This window comes from Pantherophis guttatus, chromosome 7 (assembly GCF_059756535.1).
Source record: "Pantherophis guttatus breed Tessera chromosome 7, ASM5975653v1, whole genome shotgun sequence".
NCBI lineage: Eukaryota > Metazoa > Chordata > Lepidosauria > Squamata > Colubridae > Pantherophis > Pantherophis guttatus.
The window spans coordinates 28,158,125-28,178,410 of NC_142069.1; the positions used below are offsets into that span (position 1 = coordinate 28,158,125).

At 36.5% G+C, this 20,286-nt stretch overlaps 1 protein-coding gene across 6 annotated transcripts in view; it reads right to left on the bottom strand.

Annotated features, from left to right (window-relative positions):
* Positions 1-3,383: 3,383 nt before the first annotated feature.
* MYH9 (myosin heavy chain 9) overlaps positions 3,384-20,286 on the bottom strand; it is a 72,297-nt gene continuing 55,394 nt past the window's right edge. For all 6 annotated transcript variants that reach the window (XM_034402846.3, XM_034402845.3, XM_087873855.1 and 3 more), the window contains exons 24-41: positions 19,619-19,742; positions 18,738-18,909; positions 18,113-18,325; positions 17,656-17,800; positions 16,841-17,047; positions 16,007-16,111; positions 15,476-15,628; positions 14,621-14,869; positions 14,039-14,251; positions 12,902-13,114; positions 12,547-12,708; positions 11,706-11,834; positions 8,718-8,806; positions 7,985-8,108; positions 7,331-7,539; positions 5,869-5,977; positions 4,916-5,088; positions 3,384-4,787 (exon numbers count right to left, since the gene is read on the bottom strand). In XM_034402846.3, coding sequence (XP_034258737.1) covers positions 4,670-4,787; positions 4,916-5,088; positions 5,869-5,977; positions 7,331-7,539; positions 7,985-8,108; positions 8,718-8,806; positions 11,706-11,834; positions 12,547-12,708; positions 12,902-13,114; positions 14,039-14,251; positions 14,621-14,869; positions 15,476-15,628; positions 16,007-16,111; positions 16,841-17,047; positions 17,656-17,800; positions 18,113-18,325; positions 18,738-18,909; positions 19,619-19,742 — 2,907 coding nt within the window. In that variant the 3' untranslated portion in view covers positions 3,384-4,669. The remainder of the gene's footprint in view (positions 4,788-4,915; positions 5,089-5,868; positions 5,978-7,330; positions 7,540-7,984; positions 8,109-8,717; positions 8,807-11,705; positions 11,835-12,546; positions 12,709-12,901; positions 13,115-14,038; positions 14,252-14,620; positions 14,870-15,475; positions 15,629-16,006; positions 16,112-16,840; positions 17,048-17,655; positions 17,801-18,112; positions 18,326-18,737; positions 18,910-19,618; positions 19,743-20,286) is intronic.

Sequence of the window (20,286 nt, forward strand, 5' to 3'; positions counted from 1 at the left end):
GTAGTTGGAAGTCAGTTTTGAAACTTATTTGATGCATGAATAAATAATGCAACCCAATATATAGTTTTGCTTCCAATTTTGAATCTTTGGCAGTCATATTTAGTTTTGTTGGTAAACTGTTCACTTGTCCTCATAATGTTGGGATTTTGTTTCTGTGTGGTCAAAAGGAGGACATCTGATAGCTGTCTGCCTGTTGATAACTGAGTTGCTGGTTTCCATCTCCTTAATTCTCAGTGGACTTCTTGATATAAAATTTAAAGCCCTAACCAATGTGTGATAGTTGAAGAAGATGGAAATTTTTGTAAATTTATTTTTATTTTAGATTTTGAAAGGAAACTGAGCTGTTTTATAAAAGTTGTCAGACTGTTTTACTGACAGTGATGCCAAAGACAACTTACTCTTAGCTTCATTTTTCAGACACTTCACTGTTCAACCTAAAACAATGATTGGTGAATAAAATTATCCAATTTTTGGTTCTGAATTCAAATTACATTTATATTTATGGTATTTGTATTTTTTATTTATTTATTTTATTTATTTATTTATTATATTTCTATACCGCCTTTCTCCCGTAGGACTCAAGGCGGTGTACAGTCAAGAAAAATATAGACACACAAACATCATAAAATTGCTAATTAAAATTATTACTTAGTTTGATCAATTAAATAAAACCCAGAATTAGATAACATAAAAAAAAAATCATTTTTTCAAAGTAGTGACTTTGTTTTTTGTTTTTAATGTATATTGCCTAACGGCTACTACTATCAAATAACTAACAATAAATAAGTGCAGCAAAGTCCTTTCCTTACAGCTTGTTTCCCAACTCTCCAATAATGGTTTGAATCTCTCTATTGCATATATTTGATGATAATATAAAAACATCCCTTTGTATATTTGAAGTTTTCTCAATCTTGTCTTCCCAAGACTTGGGGGTGTGTGGAGTTGCCTTGTGTTTGCTCTCTATAAAACATAGGTATAATCTTGGCAATCTACAAGTTTATGTAGGCAGGGGTTCTCAAAAACTGAGTAAGACATCCTTTTTCTCAGCACTTAAATTCTTTTCCTCCCCATTCCCATTCTGTTTCAAGCTGTATCACAAACTAACTATGTTTTAGCCTGACATGTATGTATCAGCCAGTATAAGTTTATGTTGCAATTATATCATGCAACTCCTAACCACACTTCATGTCTCACCACAAGATGCAGTGCATAATCTCAGTTGTGTCTTCATAGAATTGAAGAAAAGCAATCTTGAAAAACTGTTCAGCCAATTGAACTCTAGAAGGGATCTCTGGGTGACTAAATTTCCCTTTGGAGGGCCTGAGCATAATCCTTGAATTTTATCCCTTGCATCTAACATCAATCAGTCCTTTCGGTTTTGGTTTTGAGCCTTATTACCATCCCCTGCCCCTGAATATCACTATGTTATGTTTCTTCAGGTCATAAAAATTATTATAAACGTACCCTTTGGAAGAGAATCATTACTTAATATATGTGATCTACTTAGCATGTTGCTTTTTCTTTTTAAAATAATGTTGGAAATTAACTTGATTGCAGAACATAATTTAGGAGCTGTTTTTATTGCGCTTTTGTTTAAGGTCATTTGTTTTGTGAATTGTTCTACACTCATTTAAAAAAGAGATATAAACATCTAAACTAAGGTACCAACTAATTTGAAGTGCTGCACTTTATTTTCAGATGCATCCTTTTCATTATTTTAAAAGGTATCCTTAATCATTATAACTGTTACTCTAATAGGATTATGAGGAATTGATGGATAAATTAAATTAGTATCATGATATGCTTCCCAGAGTGTTACCTAGGGTTTCTGAAAATTATAGTTCAGCAATATCTAGACTACCAGAGATTGTTTATTCTTTAAAAGAAATTTCTGTATTTGAATATAGCTGTGTTGATTTTCATTACATTACTAATATTTGTTATCAACTAAAATATATCAAATTTAAAAAAAATCAAGCTCTAAAATATTGATCTTCCTATTTTATACCGTATATCAAAATGACCGAAGGTTTTCAGTTAAAATGGATTATTTCATTTCTGCTATTTATGAGTACCAGTTTGGCAGTTAGAAAATAGAATTGGACTGTGCCACCTTTCTAAAGGAATCAGATGACCGTTTCCTACAGGTATATTGAAATGGGACTACAGGTAGTCCTTAATCCTAACCCCAACCTTTTGTTTAACAATGGTTGAAAGTTATGACCACCTCTGAAATAGTGAATTGTGACCCGTCCTTAAAATTACTACCATCACACACACACACACCCCCTACAGTCATGTGAACTGGCTCACATTTGCAACAGGTTGCATCGTGATTTAAAACCTTCCTAGCTGGCTTCTGACAAGCAAAGTCAACAGGAAGTTGGAGTCACATAACTGTTATTCCTTTAACAGTCGTGTGATTCACTTAATGACCATGTGATTCGCTTAACAGCAGTGGTAAAATGGTCATTAAACTGGGTCCAGTCATGTGAAGTCTCACTTTACGGCCACATAGACTTACACTGGAAATTCCAGTCCCAACTGTGATACTAAATCAAGACTGCCTTTTTGCCACGTAGTGTTCTTGGCTGGTGGGTTTTGCAAAACAGCAGCATTACACACTATAAGAATATCCAAGAGTTTTGTGGGGGGTTTTTTTTTGGGGGGGGGGGTTCCAATTATTTGCTGGAGAAGCATAAATACATTTGCTTGATTGAAAACTTTCCATTATCTAGCACAGAGCTTCGTGTTCAGATCTTATTACCAAATTAACACATGACGCTAAAGTTTAATGAAGTTTGTTGAGTTTTGAATTAAAGTGATATAACACATCCATTATGACTTATGGAAAGCAGAATAGAGTCAGTTGTTCAACAAGCCATGTTAGCAAATTCCCAGCGTTGCATGCGAAGAAGTCACTGTTTGCCTCAGATGATTCCATTTTATATAACAAAACATTTTAAGTGCATAGTCGAACGTGTGATTTATATATAGCCCTTAGCCGCAGATAACAGATACAATGCCAGTACTGGCCTCCTTTAGTTTATAGTTGGGATTCTGCAAGAACTCTAGGAATGTTTTTTGGTTTTTTTTTTTTTAATTTTATTTTAATGCAGAAGGATAGGGCTACCATAATCATGCTGGATTATTTTATATCCAAACACATATTCCCCACTATCCTTATCTTATGTGCTGTGTGAGAAACCCTAGTCTTTCATCAGAAACTCTTCACAGCAAGACAGTTCTTATCGATCTCTAGCAATAGGTACCTGTCTGCATCCTGTTTAGTACAAAACAGAGGCACGTAATTTGCTCCATTAGGGCAGCTCCTCTCACTTTCACTGTATTCCAACACATGGTAGAGAAGTACACACGGCAGATGGTAGTACATGGATAATCTTTATTGTTAGAGGAGCACCGGCAATCCATTACTGACTGTAGTGGAGACACATGCTAAGGCACTTATTATATAAAAAAAAGGTTTGCAAATTTAGTTTGGTGACAGCAACAAGGATAGGAGGTTCCTGCAGTGAGAGCAATAACCATACAGTATAGGATATTCTTATTTTAATTTGTCATTTACTTAGAAGTTTAAATGCAGCATATACAATATGGTTAAGTATACAGATAAATCCAGCAACCAGTGTATGGTGTAGAAAAGTAAAGACTATCTATATAATTGCAGTCCCCATAGAAAGGCAGTGATAAAGACCTTTACTGTATTTTCTTAATTACTTATAAACAAGAGATACCAAGGTCTTCAACATATCATCTGTGCAGATTAAAAGTTTTTTTTTCTTATTTAATATACTCTTAGTCACTGTGCAGAATAACTAAACCTATCCCCTGATTATAGAGCTAGAGGCTTGGACATTATAGTAAAGAAGCACTTCTTTGCCCATACTCCATTCAAACCCACTAAGTTCTGTTTCTTACCATTAAATATATTTGGTCCCAAACAGGTTCTCCAATAAGAACATAGGAAAACTTGATGCTTTCTTGACTTGCCATTAACTATTGGTTCATTCCATCTTAGACATAAAGCCTGAGACACCATTGCACTTCAGAACTGTCCAGGTATTGGTTACAAGGAGGGATCAAATTAATAAAGTCTCTTGTAAGAGAAGCTTCCTTCTCCTTCATCCATTCCTGAGACTTTGTGATCTACATGATTTCAAAGACATTTGGAAGGCATGCTGGGAATCCTTGCTTTTCCTATTCAACATGACCTTACACTGCTAAGTGGACAGACTGAAGAAGTCAAAACTATGAGGTCACCGAACATGATTGCCAAAAGCAAACAAAAGAGGAGGAATAAAGGGTGGTTCCTTGCCTCTATCACAAACTTGTTATTAGAAGAAAATAGTTGATTTATAGCAACAAAAAGTACTCTTTCCCACCAGATTACAAACATTTACTGGCAGCTGTGGGAAGAACAATCAATGTTATAGGCATCTGTAGTGCCCAGTCTCATATCAGACTACAGACTCTTTGGCATTCAATACAAAAGAGTGTGATGCTGGGAGAGATGACACTAATGTCTGATGGCTCCAAATAGTCCAAGAAACATTGCAACACTATGATCCGCTTTCCCCAGCATACTTTAGAACGGTTTTGTGACAAAGGGAGGGTAGGTCTTTTGATAATGCGTAACCTGGAAGCAATTCTATTCAGTAGCTTTGGCATCACCACCATCTGTCTTGCCATCCAATTCTTCATCAGATATTTCACCTGGTCCCTTCCTGGGAATCCGGCGTGTCATCACAAAGGGCAAATCTCCTCGTCTATTGGAGAAAGTAACACAAGTTAAATGGGAACACTGGTATTCCATTCTTAGGCAATCTACTCATTCAGACATTAGCATGCTCAAGGTAGAAACATTAAGTCAAGTTCATGTGAACAGCAATTTTACCTAAGTTTGCTTTTCAGGGAAGTAACCTCCCGGTTCATGGCATCAGCGGTTTCAGTGATATCCTCCAGTTCTCGTTGCAGCTTTCTGCGAGCTGCGTTGGCTCGTTGTGCTTCTTCTTCTGTCTCTTCCAGTTGACGCTTAAGTTGCTTCAAGCGTGCATTTATCTTATCTGCCTGTAGTGCAAAAAAGAGGAATCATCAGGGTCATAGTTTATTCACATACAGGTATCAATCCTGACTTGGAATCTTTGACATGCCGCCTATAAACTAAGTGTGAATTCTTTAAAAGAGGTGCCTAGCAAAACACTTCAAATTATTAAATCATGTTTTTTTTTCCATTCTGACAAAGTTGCTTCACAATTTGAAATGGCATAAGTACTTCTTCTGAAGTATTAGTACACTTCTAATATAGAATAGTCCTGAACACGACAATGCAAAGTCAATTTCATTTATTATTATTTTGAAATCCTTCCTTTCCCCTAATAGCTCACAGTACTACATAAGGACAATCTGTATCAAAGTAAGTGTTCTATGGGTATGTTTGGCCAAGATGCTAGTACCTGGCCCAAAGTCATACAATGAGAACTTGAACAAAGTTTCCTGATCCTAATGTAACATTCAGTTGTATCCGCTTTGAATACACTAGGTTCCTTCTTCTCTTGGAGATTGATCTATGATTCCAGGGTTTAAAAGTTAAGCAATACAAATGATACCTCAATCCTAAAATTGAGAAGTTCCATTACTAGACATCCTGATTACCCAATCACATACAAGACTGACAAAAATGTATTAACGCAGGAATATTTGGTCGTAGCAAAAAGGTTGTAGAAATCAATAAAGGACAATACTGCTAATATATTAACTTGCTAAACAGTTGAACTTTGTAGTGTGGTAGATAATGGTTTCTGCCATGCAGCTTGGATTATCAAGCATTGGTTTTGAAAATGCACATACCTGATCTTTGTATTGTTCAGCATTGCGTCTTTCATCTTCCACTTGTAGAACAACATCCTTCAGTTTCTTCTCAGTACGTCGGACCTGCTTGCTGGCAGCCTGGCGTTCCCTTTAAAGAAAGCAGATAGGTCATGCATGTCTGCTTATTAACTGCACAAATAGACTAAAGGTTAAAAGACTGAAAGGCTTTGAAGTTGGCACTGCAACAAGCTGCAATATCTAAGTGAAGTTTCAGTTAGGACCAAAACAAATAGAAAATGGGATGCCACTTGGTTACTCTATGAAGGCTCTCTGTAGTCTGAGCTGTGTGCTTGCCATCATCAAGCAAGATGAAGAGCCCTGGTGGCGCAGAAGACTAAAGCACTGTTATTAACATCAGCTGCCTGCAATTACTGCAAGTTCAAATCTCACCAGGCTCAAGGTTGACTCAGCCTTCCATCCTTTCTAAGGTAGGTAAAATGAGGACCCGGATTGTGGGGGCAATAAGCTGACTTTGTATAAATATAAATAAGCCGCCATGAGTCTCCGGAGAAGGGCGGCATATAAATCAAATCCAAAAAAAAAAAAAAAGGAGCACCCTGCTGCACTACACCGAACAGTTATGTTTGTCCTGCATGGCAAACAAGCTAACAGTAAACAATAGTCTAATCCAGAAACCACTACCACCAACACTGACAGAGCAAGCCACTAGTATATAAAATGAGAGCAAATCTGACTCCAAGCACTGAAAATGTTACCTAGTTTGGTAATGAACCATCTACAAGAAAACAACCAAGCTCAGAGAGTACAAAAAATTTACAATTCGACCTTGAGCTATAAATATTCTCTTCCATTGAAACAACTTTTTCCTAATCCAAAAACTGCTAAACAGGAGAAACATAACAGTTTAATGTACAGTGGAACAATTGAAGGGGCTAGAAACTGGAGTCACTGAGGGCCAGTACACAATTTTCCATATACATCTACTTCAAAGATTAATTTTGTATTGTAGATAACTTGAAAGACCTCAGCAGTCACACTGACTGATCTGCCTTTCACTCAATCCTTTTCTAAGGACGTCATTTCCAGGATTTAATGAAGGACAGAATAATCAGCACTTAAAGTTTAGATGGTATGTGCAAAAGGCTGCTGAATTTTGACCATGTAAATCGCTCTCAATAACTCCAGCTTCTATCTCCTTCCATTGTTCCTCTAGGTAAAGACAAATCATGTCTTTGATTTGTCTTTAAGTGTTTTTAATTGTTTCGTTATCGTTTTTAATTAATGGGGCCAAATTTATATATCTTTTTAATTGTATTTTAATATTTGTAGTCTATGTTTTTACTTGGCTGTTCACCGCCCTGAGTCCTCAGGGAGAAGGGCGATATACAAATTCAAAAATAAAATAAAATAAAATAAATGTACAGGGCTATTAAACTGCAACAACTGGAGAGTGAACTTGTGGTAGATTATCAATACCTACTTTGTCTCAGTGTCGAGCTGTTCCTCCAGCTGTACTATTTTTGCCTCAAGAGCAGTGATAGAAGACTTGTATTTAGATTTCACAGCACTCTCCATTTCCTGAAGTTTTGCCTTTAGTTCCTTATTCTGACGCTCTGCTTGCTGCCGAGCATTTTCATTTTTCTGGGCATTACTGCGTTCTGCATTCAGATCTGTATTTATCTGATCAATCTGGGAAAGAGAATAAGAGGTATGTTAACATCATGTATATGAATATTTCTTCCTCCACATCCTTTAATCTTTCCTTTCCCCATTTTTGTCACTTTTATTAAAATCTTATCCTTTATGTTGAAATGATGCAGGGCAGGAGAGTATAGAAAAGTTATCTGTGTTCAGTGCCAATAAGGAAAATTATATACATATAATTATATAGATTATATATATTACACATGTAATTTTCTTTTATTTTGATAAAGTAAACATTTATCAGAAGCTGCACAAGTTATCACTGCTTGATATCTAAGTAATATCTTGCTTATTGATAGTTTGTTGAATATATCACAATCAGTTGATATTGCATGATATATTAAGCCATTAACCATGGTTTAAAAGCCACTAATTTAGATTTCACACAGCATTCTAAACTCAAACTAATTGAAACCTCTCAAGCAAATACCTGAAGATTTGCCTTCTTGAGACGATCATTCACCAACTCTGTATTACTCTGCTCTTCCTCCAATTCTTCTTCAAGCTGAGCTATCCGAGCCTCCAAGCGACGTTTTTCTTCCAAGGCCAAAGCTCTGAGATACAAAAGGAATATATTCATATACAACATTTTAAAGAAAAACATACTTTATCTTGTATAAGCAATTCTCAAAAAGTTATGAGCTAATCCCTCTACCTCCAGAAAAAGAACATTTTACATACTTTTTGGAGTATAAGACGCACTCCCCCCCCCCAAAAAAAACCATGGGTGGAAATGTCTATGTGTCTTATACAGCAAATATTGCCGAAGCCGCACCCACCCGCCGGCCCCCACCCTTCGGCCTCTGCCTCCCAGCAATTTACCTCCTTACAGCAAGCAGCAAACTGCATCCCCACAGCCTGGAACAACTGATAGGAGGTATTCCGGGAGGCAGATCCAACTGCCAATCAGCTGCTCGTGCTAAATCAGGCTGTGCTGAAGCTGACCACGCTGTTTGCTGCAAGGAGGCAAATTGCTGGGAGGCAGGGTTTTTTTCTTGTTTTCCTCCCCAAAAGCTAGGTATATCTTATACTTCGGAGCAACTTTTAGTCTGAAAAATACGATATATCTAATTATCAGCACTTAAGATACAGGCACTATGGAACATCGTTTGCAGAACAGCCTTATTGCTCCATGAAAGAAAGAAAAAAGTGTTACTACTCACCCTTTACCACTACTGTTAGCAATCTCATCAGCCAGTTCATCCCTCTCTTGTTGAGCCTGGCGCTTGGCACGTTCAGCAGCTGCAAGTTCCTGAAATCAGAGTAAAATGTACACAAACTCCTTGTGAAAATCAAGCTTTAAAAATCAAATATTGTAATCTAATTGTAACTAGGATAATCATATACTTTTATGTGTCAGAATAACCAATAGTCACTTACGTATAATATTTATTATATATATTTATTAAAAGACATATATATATATATATATGTATGTATGTATGTATGTATGTGTATATATATATATATATATATATATATATATGTATGTATGTATGTATGTATGTGTATGTGTATATATATATATATATATATATATATATATATATATATATATGTATGTATGTATGTATGTATGTATGTATGTATGTATATATAGGTCTTTGGTTATTCGGGTCTTCTCCCACGTAAAATTGGAAGTGTCTTGGCGACGTTTCGACGAAGTCTCATTCGTCATCTTCAGGCTGGTGTTCTCGGCTTCGTGCTTCCTGGAAGCACGAAGCCGAGAACACCAGCCTGAAGATGACAAATGAGACTTCGTCGAAACGTCGCCAAGACACTTCCAATTTTACGTGGGAGAAGACCCGAATAACCAAAGACCTACATACAAACACCCGTGAAAGCCTGAGAAAACATACATACATACATACATACATACATACATACATACATACATACATATATATATATATATATATATGTATAAAATCAGAAAGGTTTTAGAATAAGATGCAATGGTTTGGTAGATAAAATAAATTGGCAACCTTTTAAGAAACCAAACTAATTTATTAGTAAAAAACTAGTATTAAAAAATTGACTGAACTAGCAATTATTTGCCAAAACAGCATCTAAAGCTACCAGGCATGCAATCACAAATCAACCAAAACATCCATGTTTATGTATGTATGTATGTATGTATGTATGTATGTATGTATGTATCTATCTATCTATCTATCTATCTATCTATCTATCTATCTAATCTGATCTATCTGTCCGTCTATCTGTCCATAAATCTCTGGAAAGAATCAAGAAAAATCCTGAGAAACAACTATTTTTAACAGCTCAAAAGTCTCCTGAATTCCTACTTTAACATCAATCTATTGATAAATGAACTCATTAGGTCACTGAATTTACTTCCTAACCGATGGAATGCAAGTAACAGTGGGCTGGCCTGGAAGTTAACTTCATCCCAGCTTGCAAAGAATAGTGTGAACATACACGATATAAAAATTGGTATGTTTGTGCTTGTGGCATGCTGGCTAAAATATGCCAAAACTGACTGGTACTGTCCTTGACTAAATGAAGCACAGGTACGACTAAGTCTATACCTTACCTATCTTACTAAAATAGGCAACATGAAAGCCTTACTTGACCACAAGTCATGATAGGAGGGGAAGCCAATGACTTATGGGTTAATTTGGTAAGATACATAATCTTATATAATGTTCAATATAAGAGGAATAAATTGTAAAAAGTATGGATTAATAGATGAAATAAAATTAAAATAATAAAGAGGAAGGATTTGATAAACGTGAATGAAGGTGGTCTGATCTTGCAGAGTAGTATTGATACGCACACAGAAGTGATGGTATAAGATTGATTATGAATTAAAGGATAAAATGTATGTTACAAAATATGTTATCTAGGTTTCTTTAGTTTGTGTGTAATGTAGTAATCCCTACATTAATGATAGTTGCATGCTATGCTGCAATGACTGGTGATAATGGAAGAATCAGATACAGTTTTTGTGAGAAAATGCGCAGTGTTCTGAATGAATGTGATCAATGGGGAAATTATTTTGCTTGACGACATGAATGACATCTGCTTGATGATGGATGGAAATGAGACAAGTACAAAAAATGATTTGGGACTCTAGAATAAATCAAAATGTGATTGGTGTTAACTGCTTCAAATACTGCTTCCAAAATGAAATCTATTCATACCTACACATATGGCAAAGGAATAAATAAAAATCCAAATGAATAATTGATTCAATTACCGGTATGTTGAAAGAAAATTAGTGAAGAATACAAGAATAATAATTTATTGTGAATGTGAGATGGATGATTATTTGGTAGTGGCACTAATAGGAAAAAAAATGGACATTGCTATATGTATCCCATATAATAAAATGTTCAATGAATGGAAAATGGCCTTAAGGAAATTGGATGTGGATACTGTTTAGAACGGAGTGCATAAAATTATGTTACAGTATCACTATAATATAATGACAGACTGAGAGGACGACATTATATAATGTTTACACAGCAAAAACAATGGGTGATAAAAGGGCTGAAAAAGAGAAAGTGACAGTAAAGGTTAAAAAGAGGAGAAGAAAATGTAAAGCAATTTTGATGGAAACAAAATTGTTTTGGAAGTGGATGAAGAAGGCTTAACAAGGAGCCTCCAGCACAGTGAATGGGTTTTAAAATAATGAAATTATCTGGAATGAAATTGAAGCAAATGAGTAAGCTGAATGTGGTAGAAATGAGGTACTTATAAATATGCGTGATAAAGCAACAAAATACTGTCACTGAAATTATGTAGTGAATGAATGTAAATTGAAGTAACCAGTACAAAGTACTTGTAGTATTTAGGTCATTCAGAGAGAATGAATAAAGATTGAATTGCAAAAGAAACATAAGGAAGACCAAGGAACAGAATGAGAAGGGAGAGGAAACTGTGACAGATACTATGACATCCTCAAAAAGAATGAACTGAGATATTTAAAGAACAAAAAGCAATGTAACGAAATAATTTTATGTAAGTGGTGGTAACAAAGGAGTTTGTAGGGACAGAAATATATGGAGAGTTATAATTAATGGTACTAATAAATTATTTTTAACTGTTCTATTTTCAGGGTTTTTTTCCAGGCATGTATATTCTATTAGGGTTTATTAGGGTTCTCCCCCTCCAAAATATTAGATTACCTCCTGCATTTGAATCATTTCTGCTTCCATATTCTTCAACTTCTTTTCATTCTCTTTAGCCTGTGCCAAAATTTCTTCTCTTGAGCCACGTGTGTCATCCAGTTCCCGCATGCAATCCTTCATCTGGGCCTAAAAGTTACAGATAAATTCATGAGTATATGAAACTTATATAACAAATTTTATATCAGTTTATATAAATTTATAACAAAGTACACAGTGAATCTGATTTATAACAAATCAGATTCACTGTGTACTTTGCCCAAGAAAAGTCTTTAACAGGCCTCCAAGACTTCAGACATCTAATATTTTTCAACTTCGCAACCCAACAATTTTTAACTAGGGCAGCCAAAGATTCAATGTGAGAATTTCTACACATAAAGCATTCTCTCTGTGAAATACTTAAAAGGGATGTTATCAGGTCAGTTCAGCCTAGTTGTCAAGGACTGGTTAAACTCTTCTACCTCTGAAGGAAAGACAAAAGCCGAATAAGGACAGAGTGGGTGGAGACCTCAAACTCTAGCAGGCACACTGCTCACCTCTACACCCTCATGTTGTTCACCTCACCAGATGCCTCCTCTACAATTACAGTCCCCCCACTGACATATGTACTAATGAGAAAGACCAGGATGGAACTGATTGTTGACTAATGCAGGAAACACCCGTCTAAAAGGAAACAGACTTTTCATAAAACCCATCTGAAGATTTGTACATCTAGACTTCTTTCCTAAATCAAAATAGCAACTGCTAAGCCTTGAACAATGTTTGGACTGCTTATTTTACTTCATTGCTTGTGACACAGCAACAACAAAAAAATCAATATTACACAAGCGGCAAATCTCACCTGTAACTTCCGGAGCTGTTTAATAGTTTCCTCACGACTCTTATTAGCAGAGTCTATATGGGCCTCCAAATCTTTGAGGTCCATTTCCAGCTTCTTTCTGGCAGCTACAGCAATAGAGCGCTGTTTCCTTTCATCTTCCAGCTCCACTTCCATTTCTCGCACCTGAAAGGAATCAAAGCATAGACAATTTACATATTAATACAATCCAGGTCCCACATCCTAATGCAAGGGGACAAAAAATTAATGCTTATTAACTCATCAGAGAGTTGGTAAGTAATCTTATTGCCTGGCTAAAGTTTTCCAATAAAGGTTGCGAACAACAATTCAGAAATTTTCAAGATCTCTGAAATGCTACCTGTCTCGTCAGCTGCTTTCTCTTTTCTTCATTTTGTTCATCTCGGGCCTGGAGATCTCGTTCAAACTGTGCCTTCATGGCTTGCTGGTTTACTTCTAAGCGCAATTTGGCATCTTCTGTGGCCTGCAGTTCATCCTCTAGCTCTTCCAACTGAGTCTTCATCTCTTCTACTTGTTGCTCCAGAGCCCTTTTTGACTTTTCCAACTCATGAACCTATAGCATACAGATACAAAATTAGCTTCCCTATATTGGCACAGCCATTGTTTTTATTGTCCAGTATTTTAAAAACTAAGGTATAAATCATTTATTTAGTTAAAACATTTATACAGCCGTCCATCTTATACCAAACTCTGGGAAGCTCACAATAAAAAAAAAACATATAATAATTCATTATAATTTGCAATAAAAAATTGCAAGATCACAAGCAATAAAACCTAGCAAAACTTGGCACCATAGCTGAACTCTCACATGCAGCCCACAACAGGGTCATCTCATCAATCTCGCCCTATCCCAGTAGTTTTTTTTGGGGGGGGGAGGGTTGGGGGGGGGAACGTCTTAAATGCTTCTCAGAAGGTTAAAAGGGTAGAAGCTTTCCGATAGTGGGAAAGGATGCTGCAGAGAACAGGGGCTGCCTCAGTAAAAGGATTCTTCCTAGGTCCCATAAGATGCAACATCTAAGGGATAGAACCAATCTGATAGGATGGTAGATGTTCTTAGGGAGAGGCAGTCTAACAGATAAGCTGGTCCTGTGCTACATAAGGCTTTAAAGGTAGTAAGTCACTTATTAACAATTCTCTGCCTCTCTTAATACTCCTAGTCTTCTCTGGCCATTTTACTTTAAAAACAAACAAACAGAAACTAGCTTGATGAGGAGTTCCTGCATCTAGGTTCTCATCTCAGACAATTAATACATATGGAAATTAAAGCACTAAATAAATATTAGCACTTATACATATATAAGCAGGAAGCAAGGAAGCCTATATACAACCATTAAAACAGTGTTCCCCAACCTTTCTGGCTTGGCATCTCTTTTTATAACCTTACCGAAAGTGCGAAGTAATCCAATTTAACTACTAAGGCTTCTTATCACAAGCCTGTATTATGGTAATCACTTTCACTCAAATACTGTCAACTTACACTTTTGCCAACATCATCTTTTGAACTCATCAAATCCTCCATTTCTGTCCGGAACTGCTTATTCAGCCGCTCTAGCTCTGCTTTCTGCTCTATGGCTTCCTCCAAGGCTCTAGCCAAGGAAAGGGCTTTTGTTTCCTTTTCTCGTGCTTCAGCTTCAGCACGGTCCCGTTCTTCGGCATATTTGGAAGATATTGTTTTCTCCTCTGCTAACAGCTGGAAAAGAAACAACAATGGGACTATAAGATTTCCAAATGATATGTCTGGCTATCTGGAATGGTTGTCCCTCCAGGTATCACCAATGAAACAATATGAGCACCTCGTACAGGTTAGTCATCAATTCCAGATATGGGTTAGGATGAAAAGTTAACTGATCAACTGTTGCCCCAAAATACAGCAGTTGGCACCCTTTTACAACTGAGTTAGTACAAGTGTGGCTCATAGTTCCCTTTTCAAACCAAGAAAATGTGATAAAATAGTGAAAACTTTTGTTTGCAAGAGACAAATACAGTAAAATACTTTACTGCATAGACGCCTCCAGTCCTTCACTGAACAAGTATCAGGCCAAAATACGATGATATGTACCTGATCAAATTTCTTTTGCTTTTTCTCCAGGTTAGAAACTATTTGCCGCTGATGATCCAAATCCACAGCAATATCATCCAGCTCTTGCTGGAGCCTGGTCTTAGTCTTTTCCAGCTTGTCATAAGCAGCTGCTTTTTCTTCATAACGTTGGCTCATAGCCTCCAAATCTTTCTGAAGCTTCTTCTTGATTTCTTCTACTGATTCCAGACAGACTATGCTTTCATCCGTCTTCTTCTTCATTTCTGCAATCTAGATAAGGAAAGAATATTGTTTAACTAACTAGAAAATAAGAGATGGGATTTTAACACAATTTTGCAAAAATAAAAAGGAATGTAAAATAGGCCTCTAAAAAAATTGTAAGAAAATTGAAGAGGTGGGCAATTTTTTAAAACAGTGAAGAGGCATGATAGCATTCTCATGTAAGATGCAACAGTATGGGCACAAAATACCATACAGCTTGCAAAGGTAGAGATCCAGAGTAGCTCTATATAAAACAGAAAAACTATTCAAATCATATTCCATTCCCACCCAACATATTAATCCAACATTTTACACAACAGAACAACGTATCTCTAAAAGCTTGATTTGGATATAATTTGCACAATCCAGCAATCCTCAAGGTCATACATTTTTCCTCACACTCCAACCCTAGCAGTATTAAAAAAAGAAATGGAAAGATTCTACTTCCATATCAGATTAATAGCATTATATTTTATTTTTTACCCTAAAAAACTCATGTACAAAATATTTACAAATATCATTTACAAAATATTAACACAGTTCCTGTTTGGATCTGTCCACCTTCAGGCTAATTTAATATTAATAGATCTAGTCTATACATTTGTTCTATAGTACCTGGAACTGAAGGGCAGAAATCTGTTTTCCCAGGTTCCTCTTTGCTTCTTCTTCTTCCTCTAGTTGGTCTTTGAAGCTATTCTTCTCATCTTCCATCTGTTTCAGCTTGGTGCTAAGGCTCAGTTTTTGACGGGTTTCCTCCTGAAGCAGTTCCTATAATAATCAATAAACTGAAGAGTCATAAAAGTACTTTTATTTTACAGCTTAACTAGAAAGGGGATCCCCTGTTTCTTTCCTGGGTCCCAGCTTGAAATAAAAACTAAGGATCAAGAATGCTGCATTTTCTTTCAAAGTACAGAACAGAATTTGATTTAGAAAAGGTGCAGTTTTTCTGTTTTAAAGACATTCAAAGTTCAGTATGAATCATATGATCCTATTGCAGAAAAAAGAGTGAGTATTGAAGTTGGCTACGAAATGCAGTCTGCATTTCTCAGTCAAGCTAAAGGATTTGTCATTGGTAAATAGAAAATGTAATGATATTTTAAAATGTCACTGTGGTCAATCATAAAAAAAATATATTAGGCAGCTTACCTGTGTATCCTGCAGTTGTGATTCCAACGTAGAGAAATCTTTTGCTAATTTAATAGATTTGCTATCAGACTGATTCAAAAGGCCAGTGACGTTGTCTAACTCAACCTAAAAAAAGCATTGAAACCATCCATTATCAAAAGGCTTGTCATTTATTACTGGGTATCATCTTAATATAGCAGGCGAGATACATATAGCAAGCAGCTTATTTATATTAGATACTTATTATCCATCTAAACTGCAAACACGCTATTTTATTTATTTACAGGACTTATATGGCCACCAATTCTCCTATGATAATTCTAGGCTGCTCAAAAGAATTCATAAAAAACATAAGTTAAAAACAAAAATGCTCTTTCCCTCAAGTGCCAGACCAATCATTCTCACAACTCTACACCCATCCTAGCCCAATACTTGAGAGAAGGGGTAGGTCTTCACAGCCCTCTTGAAGGCTAAAAGAACAGGGATCCCTCAGAGGTCAGGTGGGAGGCTATTCCAAAGGGCTGGAGGGATGGCTGAGCAGGTGTGCCTCCAAAGTACAATCAGGCAACAGCATTTAGGGAAAAAGCCTGGAACATACCCTAACAAACCTAATAGGAAAGGCAGATCCTCTCAGAGGGAGGCAGTCCCACAGGTAACCTGATTCTGTGCCACGTAGGGCTTTAAAGGTGGTAACTACATAAACTCTTGCAAAGCTATTTAGTATATTTGATATAATCTGGAACTAGGGGTGAAGCAATAATTCTAGGGGTTTCAACACAGGTTCCCCCCGCCCCCTTGCATTTGCAAGTTAGCTAGATATCAAGAACCCAAAAGGAACTTGTATTGAATCCTTACCTGCAACTTGTTAACTCTTTCAGTGAGTTCGGTCCGGACTCTCTCCCCTTCTGTGAATTTTACTTGCAGCTCTTGGAATTGAGTGTCAACCCGCTTCCTTTTGTGCTCAGAGTCTCCTTTGCTCTGCAGAAGTACTTTCACCTCATTGGAGAGTTCAGCACATTCACTCTCCAGGGATTGTTTTGCCTTTTCAAGATTCACTTTCACCTTTAGAAGACAAGAACACTTTATAGTGAGGCATGACTGCTCTAGAAATCTTAATTTCACTAATTCAAAATAAAATGTTGATGCAGGAGTCAGAATGCTGATATGGATTTGGACACTACTGGAAGAGTGAGCCTGTAGGTTTTCAATTCTGTGTTAATGAGATTTGTGTTACCATGAACTGAAGCTTCCTGCATGCTCACAATGTCTATGCCAATAAAGCCAACTGAAAAGATTCTGCAGATTTACCAGTTATAATAAGAAAAAATATTTATATAATACTCAAAATACCCATTCCCTCATAGGTAAAAGACAATCTGAATTAACATTAACTTGTCTAATTATCATCTATCCTTAAATCAAGTATCTCTCTGTTGCTTTTCAGATATTGAAATGAGTGACCCATTTTCAAAAACATTATGCGACAGCTTCACCTTTAATCTCTACTGCATCATTTCTGAATATAATTCATGCAATGGGCAATCTATTCTAAAAACAGCAAACTGCATCGGTGCTGTGCTCAGATTCAGGTACTAAAACATAATCTTGGCCCTTATCAGGATATTTAACTAATGAAATTTTTTTTTAAAAAAAAACAAACCATTACATACTCGTTTAGTTTGTTCTAGCTGTTCAGCCAGCTCTTCCAATGCCTGGCCATGCTTCTGCCTCATCTCCTGTATCTGAGCCTCATGAGTTTTTGCCTCTTCATCCAGGGTTTTCTTTAGGATAGTCACTTCTTGCTCACGTTTTGACCTATCAGGAAGTCACAAACACCTCTGTTAGACAACCATTAAGAGAGTTACATTATTTTTATCCCAAAGTTAATAGAGATTGAAATTTAGCATATAAAGAGCTGCCCAGAGTAGCTTGTTGATATATAAATTGGATGGATGGATGGATGGATGGATGGATGGATGGATGGATGGATGGGAGGGGGGATATCTAAGGGAATTGCACAAGATGACAAAGTTTTCGGTCAGGAAAACTGCAAATCTTAAAACCCAAGTTGGGGGGGGGGGGCTGTATTTTTTTTAATGTATTTAAGAAACAGATTGTTACAATCACCTGAGTTCCTGCTGTGCTGCAGTTGAGTCTAGGGTATCCTCTAGCTCAGTCTTAAGAGCCTCAAGCTCTTCACCCAGATCCCTCTTCTGCTTCTCTGCTTTGTTTCGAAAAGCTCGTTCAGATTCCAAATCTTCCTGCAATTCTGTTATTTGGGATTCAAGTTCACGGATCTTCTTCAGAGCCATGTTCTTCTGAGCAGCCTCCTCTTCCACTCTGCACAGTTCAAAGGCACAAACAACATGCTACATTATTTCATGGTTTTCTACAGAGAAGGTATCTTCTTAATACACATTTACCTGGAAGAAAATCCTTCTGAACTCACTAGAATTTACTTCTGAATAAACTTGTATAGAATTGTATGGTAAAAGAAACTAAGTGCTATTCTAACAGGTTATTAACGTGTGAACTTGTTACATCTATAATTGGATTCTATTTGAAATGCTTAGTTTCATTTTTCCATACCAGAGAACGTATCAATACTGGTTAGTTTGAGAAGTCTAATTACTAGAGTGCTTTAAACTGATGCCAACTGATAGGTCATGAGATGTCATGACTCAATTTGTTTTTTAAGTTAGAGGTCTGCTATCTCCATCCCACCTCCAATTAGAAATACAACTAGGTTCACCTGGCCAAAGCTGCTTGAAGCTCCTCTTCTTTCTTTGCCAGCTGCATTTTGAGTTCTGCTATTTGAGCTTGCAGTTCAGCTATTTGATCGTGCAGATCTGTGGAGTCTCCCTCTAGTTTTCTGCGAGTCTTTTCCAATTCTTGACGGTGCTTTTCTTCTCGGCGTAATCGCTCTGAAGGAAATAATAGATTTGAATGCATCTCAGATTTCAGAATACTATTCAAATATACGAATAGCCAAAGGATAACAACTTACACTTGTATGTGGCAGAGATGATGGCCTATAGCACAGTTCCCAGTTCAGGCTTCCACATTAAAATTAAATCCAAGAGTGAGAAATAATTGCCCTTGGACCTCTTTGGGTTAATTCATTCCTCTCCATAAAACATCGAGGCTAAAGCAGACATCATCATCTTTATGGAGATGGTGAAAAACCATCACTAACATTCTGAATGTTAGATTGATACTCAATTTTGAAAATGTTTAACCCTTAAGCCAATATAATTAATAACTACAGACATCTCTCTTTTAGGGTTGCTAGCTGCAACAGAAACCTCAATATTCAGACACCACTGTATACACAAGAAGAATGTTATTCCCCCAGGAGGAGAAATTAAATTAGCCCTTCTTCCTTACTTGTCTATTTTAGACATTGTTTTTATTCAGAGCACAGTTTGCCTGAGTGTGTAACCTTCAACCAAGCAGCCACTGAATGGTTCTATCTGACTGATCAATATGTCACATACAAATACTCTATGACTGTGACATTAACTCTTTGAGATTCAGCCTCCAATAAAGATGTAACCACTTTTGTATGGCAAGTAAGAAATTCTGATGGGGAGAGGCTGAAGAAATCCATCTCTTAGAGGCTCTTTCTCCTACCTTCCAATTCTGTTATCATAGCTTCATGTTTGTTCTTGAGTTTAGCTAAGCTCTTTGATTTTTCTTCTTCCTCTGTCAAGTTAGTAGTGAACTCTGAAATCCTTTCTTCCAATAATTTCTTTTCCTAAAAAACAAAACATGCATGATAAAAACATTTGCCATCACAAATCCTTCAGGATATCATGGTGATAAGTTATTTATTAAATGAAACTTTTTAAATGAAATTAATTGCACCCAAGCTGTTTCCTAGCACTATACTGAAATGCCTCAATAACTGAAAATCAGAAATATTATATAGCCACCATAATTTTCTAGATCAAGTATGGACTACTTTAGGGGGGCAAGGGGCATGTATTTTGTTTTTAATACTTTTTCAAGAACATAGCTGGTGACGCCAAAGTCAAAGGGATCAAAAATTTCAGAATATTGAGGAAGGTTAAGTGTTGATAGGGGTTGCAAGGCAAAATAAACACCCAAGGATTTTATTTTATCCTTTTAGCGAAAAAATAATATGGGGGAAAAAATCACATTGCCAAATCTCAATTGTAATCTAGAGAGGACAGACTGGAGCTCACAAAAATGTAGCTAGGGCAGCATATAGCACACCTGGATCCTTAATGTTTATTTAGTGCTAGGAGGCCTGAAACCAAATAATTATTGACTTCTTT